The 15,028-nt window shown below is 38.0% G+C and overlaps 1 protein-coding gene across 1 annotated transcript; it reads right to left on the bottom strand.

The window, feature by feature from the left end:
* Positions 1-1,523: 1,523 nt before the first annotated feature.
* LOC132552486 (uncharacterized) lies at positions 1,524-13,505 on the bottom strand. Its single transcript, XM_060216665.1, has 6 exons — positions 13,447-13,505; positions 8,448-8,607; positions 5,382-5,509; positions 5,082-5,167; positions 4,631-4,798; positions 1,524-1,591 (listed from the first exon to the last, which is right to left on the bottom strand). Exons 1-6 carry the CDS (start codon positions 13,503-13,505, stop codon positions 1,524-1,526), a joined length of 669 nt encoding a protein of 222 aa, XP_060072648.1.
* Positions 13,506-15,028: the final 1,523 nt, after the last annotated feature.

Here is a 15,028-nt window from a genome sequence, read left to right on the forward strand (position 1 = left end):
GATGGCGTTATGTGGTCTTGCTAGTGGATGGTACGAACCTGTATTGTGTTCTCACATGTGGGAGAGTGTATGACGGTGTTACTCATGGATGTTCGCAGTTCACTTCATTTGCACGAGGTTCACTTCCCTTCATCAGTCCATGCAAGCAACAAAATAGACAGTCAATCCTTAAATATTGTTCTTACCTGTGGATTGTTAGAGAATGTATTGTTCTTATTTACGGATGTGAGAGAGTGTATGACGGTGTTACTCATGGATGTTCAAGGTTATATTGTACTTACCTATGGATTGTTAGAAAATGGATTGTGTTCTTGCTTATGGATGTGAGAGAGTGTATGGTGGTGTTACTCATGGATGTTCAAGGTTATATTGTTCTTACCTGTGGATTGTTAGAGAATGGATTGTGTTCTTGCTTATGGATGTGAGAGAGTGTATGGTGGTGTTACTCATGGATGTTCAAGGTTATATTGTTCTCACCTGTGGATTGTTAGAGAATGTCTTGTTCTTAATTATGGATGTGAGAGAGTGTATGGTGGTGTTCCCTGTGGATGTTCAGGGTTATATTGTTCTTACCTGTGGATTGTTTAAGAGTGTGTTGATCTTACCTTTGGATGTACGAGAATGTATCGTGTTTGTTGCCCGTGAATTGTCCGCGAGCGTGTTCTGTTCTTAAACAGCTTGTGGTTTGTACGAGAGTGCCTGAATAGTACGAGAGTGTTTTTACCAGTTGATTTCATGAGTGTTGAATTATGTAAGTGGACTGTACGAGATTGTATAGTGTTGTTCCCAGTGGATTGTGTTAGTGTATTACGTTCTTACACGTGTAGTATACGAGAGTGCATTGTGTTCTTACAATGTACCTGTAAATCGTGCACGAGTGTCTTGCGTTCTTACCGTTGGGTCGCACAAAACTTCGTAATGTAAAATCTTATTGACTAAGACAGTTGTTTTGTGACAAGGTTTTTTTCAGGATTATTGAAACAATAATTTTTCCCTTGGACTGAAATCAAATTTCTAACATGACATGTTTACTATCTACAAACGGAACACAAAGAAGAGTGAAGGTAAGAAACGACATTTACTTTTTTCGATTATGAATGCATCACAATACATGCTTTACCGTAACACTATACAGAAAACAATGGACTTTAATACTGCAACATATTGAGCAATACTCTGTAACAGGTAACAATAGCCAAAACTATATAACGTACATCAAATAAATATAACAATAAACATTGTAATACTGATCGGTACTGGACACTTAGACACAAAATCCTATACAGTCCATATATGGATGTGTACTCAAAACTATACAGATGATGGTCTCCACAGAGACGCCTTGTGGGGAGGAAAATTACCGCATTGGAGAAAGTCTTTGTCACACTTTCAGCATTATCTTTCTTTTAAAGTTTTTTCTACTCCTAGGGAAACAAAGTTTCATTCCATGGTGGATGGTAGTAACGGATAAAGCGAGAATAAACAAATAGGACGATGTGAGATGTGGAACAGAGGCTGTGAAATCACCGCATTATACACCAGTTATTCTGTTCAAGCCCCTGTCTCGTTTCCAGGCCGTACGTGGACGTGGCTGAAATGGCAAACAAAAAAGTGGTAAGATACTTGCATCACATACATCAAATTCTTATAAAAACTATATCTATATGATTGATTTGAATCACAGATTTATGCAAGGCCAATACATTAGGTAAGGTCCTTAATCACGTTAAAATAACACTACTGAAAAGTATAGGGTGATCTGAATTGTTGTAAATTAGCTATGTCATAGATTTATAAGCATATGGCGTTCGTTCTTAATTAGCTATGTCATAGATTTATAAGCATATGGCGTTCGTTCTAAATTAGCTATGTCATAGATTTATAAGCATATGGCGCTCTTTTTCCTTTAACTTTTTAAAAATTAATTTTTGACAATAAATATTAAAATGATAAAACATGTATCTTACTGACTCGATGAATTTAAGCTAAAATATGAGACTGTGGTATTAATAAAACCAAAAGTGTATTATCAAACTCAACGTTCTAAAATAGTTTGTTGACAATGTACAAAACAGTAGCAAAATGATGGATGGATATTTCGTGGAATTGATTCACACAGTCGTGAAGGTTAAAGGTTAGAATGCCTGTCAAAATAAACCAATTAAACACTGCGTCAATCGGGTGTAACTCGAGCAGGTGAAAGTACATACAGGTATGCATATGTATTCATGTAAAATATTGAACACAATTGCATTCCACTATCGGTGACTGTGAAATCACGAGTTCGTTAACACTGAACGCTTGGAATTCTCCATATGGTAATCCTTGAATATAAACATTCTTAGTTTCCAAAGGTGTCTCGGCAACATGAACGCAAATCCATTTTAACATTGAGTGAGGTTGATAAATGGTTTACGAATTGGGAATGATAAATTAAACCCAGTGAAAATTAGTCATGATGAAATGTGTTCACATTATGTCAGAATAATTTCCAAGCGTTCTGTTATATAGCTCGACTTACCATCTTAGTAAAAGTCATGAAATATATCTTCCAATCAGATTGTATCATTACTTTTTTATCTTCATTTTACAGAAGTAAATCGAGCTACATATTATAGTCTTTCAAAAATTTTATTCAAGCCAAAAATACAGGTTCACATGTAATATATAATGCGGGCAAAACAAATATTGAAAAAAATATAGCGTTTTTGTAGTTATACCTGTACCTCGTTCAATTTCTGATACCATCGGGATCAAAGGCAGGCATAACTATAGAGAAACACGTGACGTCATGGTTACTCAAACAACAACCACGTGGTATTAATTCTCACCAATATCGGTGCAAACAAGACATGATTTGAATGGAGGTAAACAATACATATTACAGTTTAAACATATTTGGTTATGCTTCATAAAGACGCTACTTCATCCGTTATATTCTTGCAATGCCAGGCCCGTGCAATATAACCTAGATCTCCCATAACACTGACGTTTGAAAACGACAGTTATCGAGTACGTTTTGTTTCGGCACACATTGACCAAATTGATTTATTAAGGAAAACAATGTCCATTACTTTCTACCGCGGTCATCGCCATGCAATCATAACAACAAAGCGGGTACATGCATGCTGTGTTATAGATAATGAAGTATAATTCATTTAACATTAGAACACATATTATACGTATAAACAAGTACCATTTACACATCAAATACACACTTTACGAACACGTGCATGTTCATTGTAAATTGTTTAAAATCCTGATACAGTCTACGTAGTTGCACATATCAAGGACGACTGTGAACTCCATATTCAAATACGCATTTTTTACTAAAAATAAATTAAATTGGACCTTAATTTCAAGGGAAAAAAGAAGGGTAGGGGAGGTATCAGTGAAAGTGATTAATGTTCCTCAAAAATGCCATTATTGGACACAAAATTTTAACACTGCAATAACTCTATATTTAAGGGGTTACGGGCCCTAACATTGGTACACTGCACATTTGCATTAGTCTTAACATGACCAATGTATACACCACGTTTCATTATCCTAGCTTAGTTTCAAGTAAAGTTGGGCTCTGGACAAGATATTTTCAACAAATGGCTATAACTCTGTAATTGACTATATTGTCTTAGTATGGTCGACGTATACACCAAGTTTCATTATCCTCCCTTAACTCTGGTCAAGGTTATATGCCCCGGTCAAGAAATATTCAGCAAAGGGCAATAACTATAATTAACAAAGGGCAAAGGGCAATAACTATAATTGAGGAGTCGAGGGCATTGAACGTGGTACATTGCACATTGTTTAATATGATCAATGTATTCTCCAGTTTTCATTTTCTTTGCTTAAAAGTAACCAATTTAATGTTGTGCTCTAGACAAAAAATAACAAAGGCAATAACTCTCTAATTAAGGGATTGTGGTCCCTGAATTTGGTACACTGCACATGGTCTTAGCATAGTTAATGTACACACCAAGTTTCATTATCCTTGCTTATAAGCAAACACGAAATTTCAACAAGGTGCAGTAACTCTGTAATTTAGGAGTCGAGAGTTAAATTTGGTACGCTGCACATCGCTTTATCATGACCAATGTATGCACCAAGTTTCATAATCCTTGCTTAACTGAACTGTGGGCAACGTTATGCATCGGACTCGAAAACACGGGCGGTCCGACATGACGAAAATATCCAGGGAGCTTAGAAGATTATGCTGTAGAATATATCATATGATCATGATGCCATTTTATGAGATAATATATATTTCACAGAAAATGTCGTGAAACCTATCTCTATAGTATATAATTATCAAACATGTTTAGCTGAAATAACTGAGACATCATCACATTTCCCTTTCTATTAAACAAACAAAAACACCAATAATCTTCATTTCAACACCAATTAGAATGTCTAATAAACGTAACTATTCAAAACGTATCAACCCATTTGGAATGTAAAATGAACGAAACTTATCAAATCGGATACAAACGTATCAAACATTTAATTTCAGGCGATTCCGGTAGGTTCTACATATCCCTTCTGAGTCACAGTCATCTGTGATACATACAGGATTTAATTATAATGATAATTTACTCATGCACCTTGTTACTGATGATAAATCATATAGTACCGTTTATTCTATTGGCTGAATTCCTCTCTCTGCGCATGCTTGTCATACCACCGCTGCCGATTCCTTGGAATCGCATATTGGCGCCATCCAGTCTCGGGGCCTCGTTTTGCACCAGATGACCCCCAGGAACAACATCCATGTTGATCGTGTCCGTGTTTCGTCTTTGACCTTATGGAATATATGACATTCAGAAAATAATTGGAAAATAGGTAACATGGGGCACTAAGGAAAGCTTTTTTGACACGAACTCTTTAAATCATTATTTCCCACCGAATGTTTGAAATGTGAGCGAGTTCAAAGTGATCTAGCACATTTTCATATAATATTTGCAATTCTTTCTTCAATATTAGATCAGATGAATTTCCTCCGCCGTTCGCCTGTAGGTAGCGCCTATATTATATCAATTATCCAATGCTGTCAATGATTTTTAAATTATCCTAGAATAGCATACCATCCACAAAGACAATCCTGGCTCCTCCTGCCTGCAGCACTTCTTTCACGTGACGCCAGCTTCCACCGGCCCGACCCATACGTAGCCTGGAAATACATATCCTTTACAGTTATATCAAGTGTCCCTTGAACAAATTACGTATCGAATTCAGAAGAACCTGCGATTATGTAAAGAATTATAAAACAAAACAATAAAATCTCATTTTCCGAAACTAAAATTCTATTTATGTGGATCTCAGGATTTTGGAAACTGGAACATAGTTGATGCCAAGGATTCCGGTGTTCACAAAATCGGTCGTACCTTGGGGGGCCAAAGTTTGGATGACTCTTGTTCGGCCATTGTTTGCTAATAGCACGGAACGCCTTGTGGAAGTCGTCATAGCCATTGTCCTCAGCGAACCGGGTGTGGGGTGGTACACCCTCCTCTATCTACAACACATAGGACATAGATCAAATACAGAGGTCACGGTCATTAACACTCCTCTTTTTACAGCACATACGACATAGGTCAGATACAGAAGCCAAGGGAACCAGAGCAGAATACTTCGTGGGCTATATGCGGCGGACATCATGGCGGATGGAAAATTTCCGCACGGAAGACTTTTAATATCTATTTCGTCAACTGTATAACGGCACACTTTTCTTGTAGGCCGCATTTTGTACTTACATTGTATTTGATGGTTCTGTGCATTTCCAATAATTTGATAGTTGTATATCTGTACTCTCAAACCCGCACCCAGTTATGTTTTTATGGGTTGGAACACGCTCCCTTACAGACGAAATTAATACATTAGAATTACTGGGAAACCTAAATGAAATAATGAACAAAACTTTGGACTCTTTCCTGAACTTCAAGAGTGAATTGAAGTGCTAACCTCACTACCACAGTAGTTTTCTTGAGTGTCCCATAACAGTTACAAACAACATGGAACAGAACCGAAGGACAACTCAACTTGGAAGTTTATCAAGGTGAGGAAATTATATTAGTAGCACGAACCAAACAACGATCGGAGCGTCATAAATAATAAATTCCTAAATCCATGGCCACCTATATCAGAAATATCAGATACCGATACGGTTTTAGGAAAGGTGATAGATAAATGCCCTGATCAAATGGATGGTAGAACTAGACTATAGAAGCAGTGTTAATATATCTATTTGGACTTTGAAATGACCTTTGACCCAGTCCTGCGCCAAACATTATTGGCTAGACTAAAGGGATACGTTATAACTGACCAAATCCTTGGTTAGATACGGAACTTCTTAAAAAATAAAGAGAGTCAAGATAAATGGTAAAACATCATGCTGAACAGGTGTTCTGAGTGATAACCCACAGGGTAACGTACACGGACCGGTACGTTTTCTTATATATATATCTGAATGACCTAACGGCAGTAGTAGAAAAGACCTAATCTTTTTGCTGGTGACACCAAACTCTACAGACTGGTGAACAATGCTTTACAAAATGATATGATAGTTGAAATTCAACAAGGAAATATGTTAGCATATCCATCTGAACTCTTCAGATTTAAAATGGGTCATACCATTATCAGCGGAAAAAGATCGAAGGGTTACCATTGACAACATGGCATATGACCTAAAAAGGTTCATCAGATTCTAGGTGCCATCCGGACAGCATTTAAACATAAAGGGAAATGCATGTTCCTTCACCTGTACAAGACCTTCGTGTGTCCCGTAACTGGTATGTAATGACCGAAAATTATTGTATCTTGAAAAATTGCAACGACGACCTAAAAAAAACTTTAAAACTTGAAAAAAACGGTATAAACTACACTGACAGCCCAATTAGTCTAGGCTTGCCATCTCCAGAATGTAGACGTTTAAGAGCTGGTGTTCTAGAAGATAAATGTGATAAAAATGAACTGTTTTAATTAAACAATAGGTCAATAATACGTTGCAATTCATATAAACTTATCAAAAATCAGTGGTCTCGCATTGGGTAAACATTGAGTGGAACAAACGACAAGTAGTCTCGGTCGAAAACTTCAAAAACCGACTGAATACATTATGGAAATGCAAAACCTACCGGAACCTATAGCCAATGACGAATATAGAGTCTAGTGGTCTAGACATAAGACCCTTAGACAGGTAGCCGGTAGCACACAGGACAAAATGTCAAAACAATGTGTGGGGCGATATCTGCAGCACACAGAACATAGATCAAGCCAAACAATACGGCAAAGTGGGACGGTCTGTCAACACAATAATGTAATGCACGGACATTGTAGAATTAGCTGTCCGTCAACACAATAATGTTACAAATGGGACGGTGGTAAATCTGTCAATCAGCACATTGAGTTAATACGTGACCAGACAGTAGCCTTAACGGCCCATCGACACAAGTTCTGTAAGATACTGGTAATTTGAGGTTGTACGATAGTCTTTAAGGTCCATAATTCGTTAAAGTTTTAACAGTCCGTCATGGGATCAGGGGAGAGAATGCTGATTGTCAGTCAACGCCATTAAATCATACAGCACCACAAAAAGTGTAGGAGGAATATGACAGAAAATGAGTCCAAATGTTCGACGAAGTCGATGTCAGCTGGCAGATCTTTGGTGTTGCCAAAGTAGAAAAACCAAATCGTACAGGGACAAACCGGCAATATCTTTTCTCCCAAATACACTTGAGAATTCTATACAGATCGTTGTTATTGTATGTTAAATGAATAGCTGTCCTGGCTATCGATTTGTAGTTACATGTTTGTTATAGAGAAGTGATTATAGGATCTGGGAGGTTATTGTGACATGACTATATTGGTACCGTTCTCTATCACCAATAATGATATACGTTTGATCTATAGATTCCATTGCCGTCGGTATTGTGGGCTACCCGACACCGCTCTACAACAAAGCATTAGTTCTGGTGTGTCAGTCGATCCGAGTATCCACAAAGGACCTGTCAGGACCCGGTCAATGTTAGAGGGGTAGATTTATGTCCCGGTAAAAAATCTGCTGATATAGCGTTTCAAACCAAGATTTCTGTGATCAAGCCGGTGTTTATATTCTATATTATCATATGCCATACATGCATTTCACATCCTTGGTTTTATTTAATAATGGCTAGTGTGTGTAAGCATGTGAGGCAACTAATGTGTGACATAGGTAGAAGTGTATTGTGTATTTGCTGTGAAGGCGTAACTGTCTCCGTTGTATCTCTTTCCAGCGACTTTATGATGGAAATTCTGGGTCGGTCGGGACACGTTTACCCATTTCCCTTTTCATTTGATGTAATTTAATTTAAAGATCAAAATAAAATCTTTAATTCCATTTGATAGTGGATTTTATCAAGTTGATATAAGCAATGGAAGAAACATCCACATAAGAATACCGATTGGATTATACTTACGGCGGCGGCCTGTGCGTACCCCTTGGGAGACGACTGGTCCATGTAAGGATTCTGTGAGCGTGCCACCTTTTTGCCGTACACGGCACTTTGGATTTCCATGTCGGCACGTGTCCCTTTAGTGGGCTGGGCCATCCATTGCGACATTAGTGCATAATTTGTCCTGAAACGAAACAACAACAGATATATACAACATGATCATCAATTTGTTGAAAGAAGGAGACTTCATAAAAACAAAAAATGGCGGATATGGGGACAAAATCTCTGATATCAAATACGGTACAACGAAAGTTAACGCCAATATTAAACCTTCACTTTATGTGTGTTGTTTTACATAATTTCCACGACTTTCTGCAACTCCGTTCCGTGTGACTTGGCGACATCGATATGATGATGAGGCGACTAATTGTGGGGCATTCCCTAAAGGTCACAAGTGGTCTCTCTATATCTTCTGTTAAAGAAACACCGGAGAGCCCGTGACTACGGCCTGTTTTATTCGTTGTATTGTAAGAGGCGACTTAAAGTTCCTCCATCGCTACATAATCAGGAATTTTCTTTCGTGTCCTCCACAGATGGGTGAAAATAGACCTGCTGCCCCATTTTCGCCACCGGGGTCTTGCTTTCCCCTTTATTTCCTGTTCGTGGATTTATTTTGAATTGGTCAAATAAACCATCAGACTGGTTTCGACTCAGTGTTGAGATTGTGATGCACGCCAATTCTCATTGACTACAACCAAAAATCTTCGGATGTTTGGATGTAGTGAAAGTATAGAAAATCGTTCACCTATCAATGGTTAACATTTCGATTGCGAATGTTTTAACGCCATCTTGCTGAAGTGCAAGAGTTGATATTTCAGGACCATTTTCCCGTTTAGCCTGATGGTATGGCGATCGCTTCAGACAGAGGGAGTTCGCGATGGTCGGAGTCCTAGCGAGGGTATGGTATTTTTATATAGCTCCACCTACCTTTACAGACAACACATTCGCACTCCGTATGAGTGAATTCCCCCCTATTCCCCCGTGTAGTTGTGTATCTTCCCGCAACAATTTGTCACGTCTCAAAACAAAAGCTATCACTCGGTAACGTGACAATAGAGTGACGTCACAATCAAAAATATCAACAGCTCGCAATACTTGACGTGATGACATGTTATCTGATGTTGACACGCCCAGTTTACCCCAACATACCTGTGCTAAATAGTAGGAACTCAATAACATATTCCGTGTACCTTGGGTTATGCTATACGATTTGATATGATTTCTGGGACTTGGCATTGGCATTTTGAACATAATTACCCAGGTGGAAACCTCGCTCTTCAGACACTTCATTCGAGCAAAGCGGTAAACAAATCACAAGGATATAATTTATAGTTCAGAACTAACCATGACGTTTTCGGACAACCAATTGTCTAGACTTCAAATCCTCGACTATTCATAAGTCTTACTAGGACGCTTCCAATTCTAGAGATCAGGACGAATTCTTCACGAGCCATCTAAGCAGGGCCGGACCAGGTCTATAGACTTGCGGAATTCTAGATACATGTTTCAGTGGTGTTTGTGATGGTAGTCGTTTATGCAGCACTATGTATTCTGTGCACTATTACGAAGAAACAGAGACGTATATATCACAGTGTGATATATACGTCTCTGGAAGAAATAACCACAAATTTAGATCTAAATCCGTGGTATAACCGAATCTCATGGTCCACTTTCTACGTATTCCTCACAGGCCTTTAGTTTAGTGTGAATGAAAATATTTTTGCAGGTTTGGACGCTGAAAAGGAGGTAAATTCATCCTGCCGATTTGGATCCATACGGCTTGTGCTCTATAGCACAGATAAACACAGGATTTGGTATTTTTATGTATTACACTATATGAAGCCCTGTTAAATTTGTGCCTCACAGATTATAATAACACGACGTCATCAAAGGCGGCTTTGATTAAGATTATAACACCGAGTCCATACTACCCTACGCCATCTGGCACTTGATTAAGTCATAAGATAGTTCAATAAAACATATTGTGATTTATATTTGTAAATTTATATAACTAAAATGGTTTTCATTTGGTGTTTAAAACGGTATGTTATCCTGCAGGATTCTAAAACCTCGACAGGTATATTGTTTATTTGTCACGTCTGTCCACAATCCTCGCCAGAGATCGTGATCACAAACCCCTGGAATTTCGAGGATGTCGCCCCACAAAAACACAGTGATCGATGCGCATTCCAATTGGTCAGCAATTAATTACAACATTCCGAAAGCATAACGCCACCTCTAAAACCAAATAAATTTGAACATAACCAAAAGTAAATTATTTTATGTAACTATGTGGCTATCAGAAACTACGGAATGAAATATCAATCGTAGTCAAGTAAAAGTGGCTTTGAAACCGATAGTACAGGGACCTGTCAACAAATTACAGCAATGTGTTACAATGTCTCCTGATAATAGTACAGGGACCTGTCAACAAATTACAGCAACGTGTTACAATGTCTCCGGATGATAGCACAGGGGCCTGTCAACAAATTACAGCAATGTGTTACAATGTCTCCTGATAATAGTACAGGGACCTGTCAACAAATTACAGCAATGTGTTACAATGTCTCCGGATGATAGCACATGGGCCTGTCAACAAATTACAGCAATGTGTTACAATGTCTCCGGATGATAGCACATGGGCCTGTCAACAAATTACAGCAATGTGTTACAATGTCTCCAGATACGTAGATAGTAAACTAAATAGGATGTTTTTACACGTTTACATCAACACCTAGTAAATTAATTGTACTATTTATAGATAATTTTACTTATCTACGTCTATGTTTATCATTACCTCCTGTATATCAGGAAAAATTCTTTATCTGTAATGTGTTCCCTGGTCCCTCTGACATTACTTATATCGTCGCTAATGACTTATTTATAAAAACACTAGATCTCACACTGATAAAACTGCTGGTGCTATCCGCCCCGTACTCCTGTAGACAGGGGTCACTGAAACACACTGAATATATTACAGCGTGTAGACGGGCAATTTGGCAAACAGCAAACTACATATTTAATTAATTATTATTCACATTTACAAACAGTTAATCTTGACTTTTGAAAACCATCAAATTAAAGCACTGCAGATTAAAATACGGAGATTGCTGGCAAGTGTGAATATTTATTTGCCAAATTTCTACCCTAGCAAAGTTTAATGAATTTGTCAACTGCACAATATGTCTATATTTTCTGCTCACATAAAATCATGGGAAAAAACACCATAACGTTACTGTGAGGTATGGGTAAACCTTAAGTTATAAAGTGTCAACAGTACAAGTCGGTAGCATACCTTGTAGTTTTTAAATCAATCCCAATATACTGACTCCTGTTTGGATGAGAATACCACAGCGATACACAGTAAATTTTACATTACAAAGACTGCTTCACATTAAAGAAAATCCCTTAACATATGAATAATATTAGAAGTTCAGTCATGAATCTGAAGTCTTTTTAATAGAAAAAAAAAATCGTCCTGTAAGAATTGTCGTCAACATTAGACCGAGTTTACACTGGTGAAAGAGAATGATTTAAAAGGCATAACAAATAATAACGAGAGTGCATTATTGATCCACCAGTCGAGGTAAAGACATTTATTTAATCCACCCTACCGTTTGTGCTCCATAGTCTACCGTGTGTACTAAAAACTGAGCTCGGTACGGACTTACCCTAACCTACCGTGTGTACTTGTAACTGACCTAGGTAAGCATGTAACTTTCCTCGGTAATGACTTTCCCAAGCTACCGTGTGTACTTGTAACAGACCTCGGTAGGGACTTACTCTAGCCTACCGTGTGTACTTGTAACTGACCTAGGTACGGATTAACTTTACTTTACCGTGTGTACTTGTAACTGACCTCAGTAAGGACTTACCCTAGCCTACCGTGTGTACTTGTAACTGCCATCGGTAAGGATTAACCCCACCCTACCGTGTGCACTTGTAACTGACCTCGGTAAGGACTTACCCTAACCTACCGTGTGTACTTGTAACTGACCTCGATAAGGACTTTCCCTACCATACCGCTCGTTCTTGTTAATGTCATCTGTATGGACTTCCAGCTGTCCTCGGTGAGGACTTTCTCCACCCTGTCGTGTGTATTTGTAATGTCATCTGTATGGACTTCCAGCTGTCCTCGGTGAGGACTTTCTCCACCCTGTCGTGTGTATTTGTAACTGTCCCCTGTATGGACTTTCAACCGTCCTCGGTGAGGACTTTCTGTACCCTGTCGTGTGTATTTGTAACTGTCCCCTGTATGGACTTTCAACCGTCCTCGATGAGGACTTTCTGTACCCTGTCGTGTGTATTTGTAACTGTCCTCTTTATTGACTTTCAACCGTCCTCGGTGAGGACTTTCTCTACCCTATCTTGTGAATAAGTAATTGTCCTTTGTAAGGAAGTTCGATACCCTATTATGTTTACATCGAGTGGAATCGCGTTCAAAATTAATATATATCTAATGCTCCTTTTTTAATATGTACGTGCATAATGATTTTTTGAGTTTTCAAATTTGTCTGTATGAAAAATATGTGTACGACATTTTGACACAGACAGTATAAAAATCAATCTTCACTAAAACCCGATATGTAATATTTCTATACCGGTATTATCAATATTTATTATTTCATCAGTCAGTAGTGGTATTATAGTGTCGCGATACTGTGGGTATGGCAGTGACAACTATGGTATTTTATAATTTATGTGCTAATTTCATAGTCGCTCTCTACACGTATTGATCAGTATAAACTACATGTCTGTGTAGTATTCTTTATCAGCCTACGTGTTACATTTCCTATACACACCACATCAGCAGCTTATTACCTGTATTGTTTTATCGTACCTGTGTTAATTAGGTTAAAAACCGTACTTGTTACAGAGTGTTAGTACATGTTTAAGGCTATTGGTAAGTAATACACTATCGCTAAATGTGCAAGTATCAGGATATGTATAAATGTGTACTCACCGAAAACGGTTGTCAGGACGACTAGGCCTGTAGGTAAATTTCTTGAAATCCATAGACATTTTGGTTCCGTTTATAGTAACTCCTTGTTTAGATTAGATATTGCTGTTTGATCTGAGCCCGACGTTATATGTTATCACTACACCAAAACGTATCTGTCATACTCCCCGGAGTGTCACCTCCATATCTCAGGTGTGTCCTGATATTAATTAGTAATTACAGGTGCAAAATTAATTAACAGCAGGTGGAAACTGTCTGTTATTGTTTTACATTGTTACACCTGCCACTTTCACCGTTAAAGTTCCGAGACTACCCGAACTAAGTCCCTACCAACCAATGGCAGTGTCCTGAGAAACATTAACGACACGGGTAGATTGGGAACGATAAGTAAGCGTACGAGTGACTAAGCTGGCATTATAGGTATATCATAGTGTCGGATCACAGCTATATAATTCGTATTGTACACCTATAAATGTATATCACAGTCAATTTATAGGGGAACAAAGGATTCGACAGCCCAATATTCGTGTCTAGATCACTCAAGCGAAAACCGTGACATACACTATACAGAATAGGATATAGTTGACTAACGATTTTTCTTCAGTAGAATTAGAAAATATGAGTTAGTATAATTAATTTTGTATTGTATCGGTCCGGTTATCAAACGGTGGCTATCTTGGTAAGTAACATAAAAAACAACAACAGTATAACAGACGGTTTATCACTCCGTCAACAGCCAGTGTCATTTGAGGCGGTGACTCGTTGTAGTGTCGAAAAAAGCCTGCTGGTGACTTTGTCGCTGAACAACATACGAGAGACTCGTCTCGTGTCAGTCGATTAGGGAAGTGTCTTGTCCAATTATACCATCGTTACAGTCAGTAGTCCGAGTGTAAGGACAGTTGACCTATCGATATAAAGTGTAAATATATCACGAACTGTGCCAATAGTAAATTGGAGCATTGAATTAAGTATGAAATGTACTTTTTGATGTCACTTCTATCCACAAAATAGCAAGGAATTGGATAAATAGCGTCGTATTTGACCAGTTTTAACATAAAAGAGAAAAGTTCACGTGTTTTAACGTTCCGTTACTTATAGCTATTCTGAATTTTTTTAATGAAGTGTTAGGAATGTGCTGTGAGCTTCATTACATGTTTGTATATTAATTCAAATGATTATTTCAGCATGTCACTGATCTCTATTAGTGCCTGGTGATCTATAAAGAATCGTCACTGAAATATTTAATTAAACGTTATACAACTACAGCAATTATTTCCAATAATTCTTTTATGCTATACCGGTGTACAACAACCACGGAAACAGCGGTTACTCCCGAATGAATAGTTGTTTGCGATTGTCTATGCTACAACCGCCTTCAGAGGTGTGACGATTGCAAGTACTAAGAGTTATGTAATTGCTTGCTCAGTCCCCACACAGTCTGAATAAACATTTGCATGTCTGTCTGGCTTGGTCAAATATTAAATCAAAGGGTGTAAACATCAGCATTCTATTGGATTTTCATGTGAGAAAGCAAACATTGTTGTGGTATGACGTGTTTGGTTTACTTACATCATGTCTAATAAAC

Source organism: Ylistrum balloti, unplaced genomic scaffold (genome assembly GCF_031769215.1).
Source record: "Ylistrum balloti isolate Yb309-2 unplaced genomic scaffold, AGI_CSIRO_Ybal_v1 Utg370248, whole genome shotgun sequence".
Lineage (NCBI taxonomy): Eukaryota > Metazoa > Mollusca > Bivalvia > Pectinida > Pectinidae > Ylistrum > Ylistrum balloti.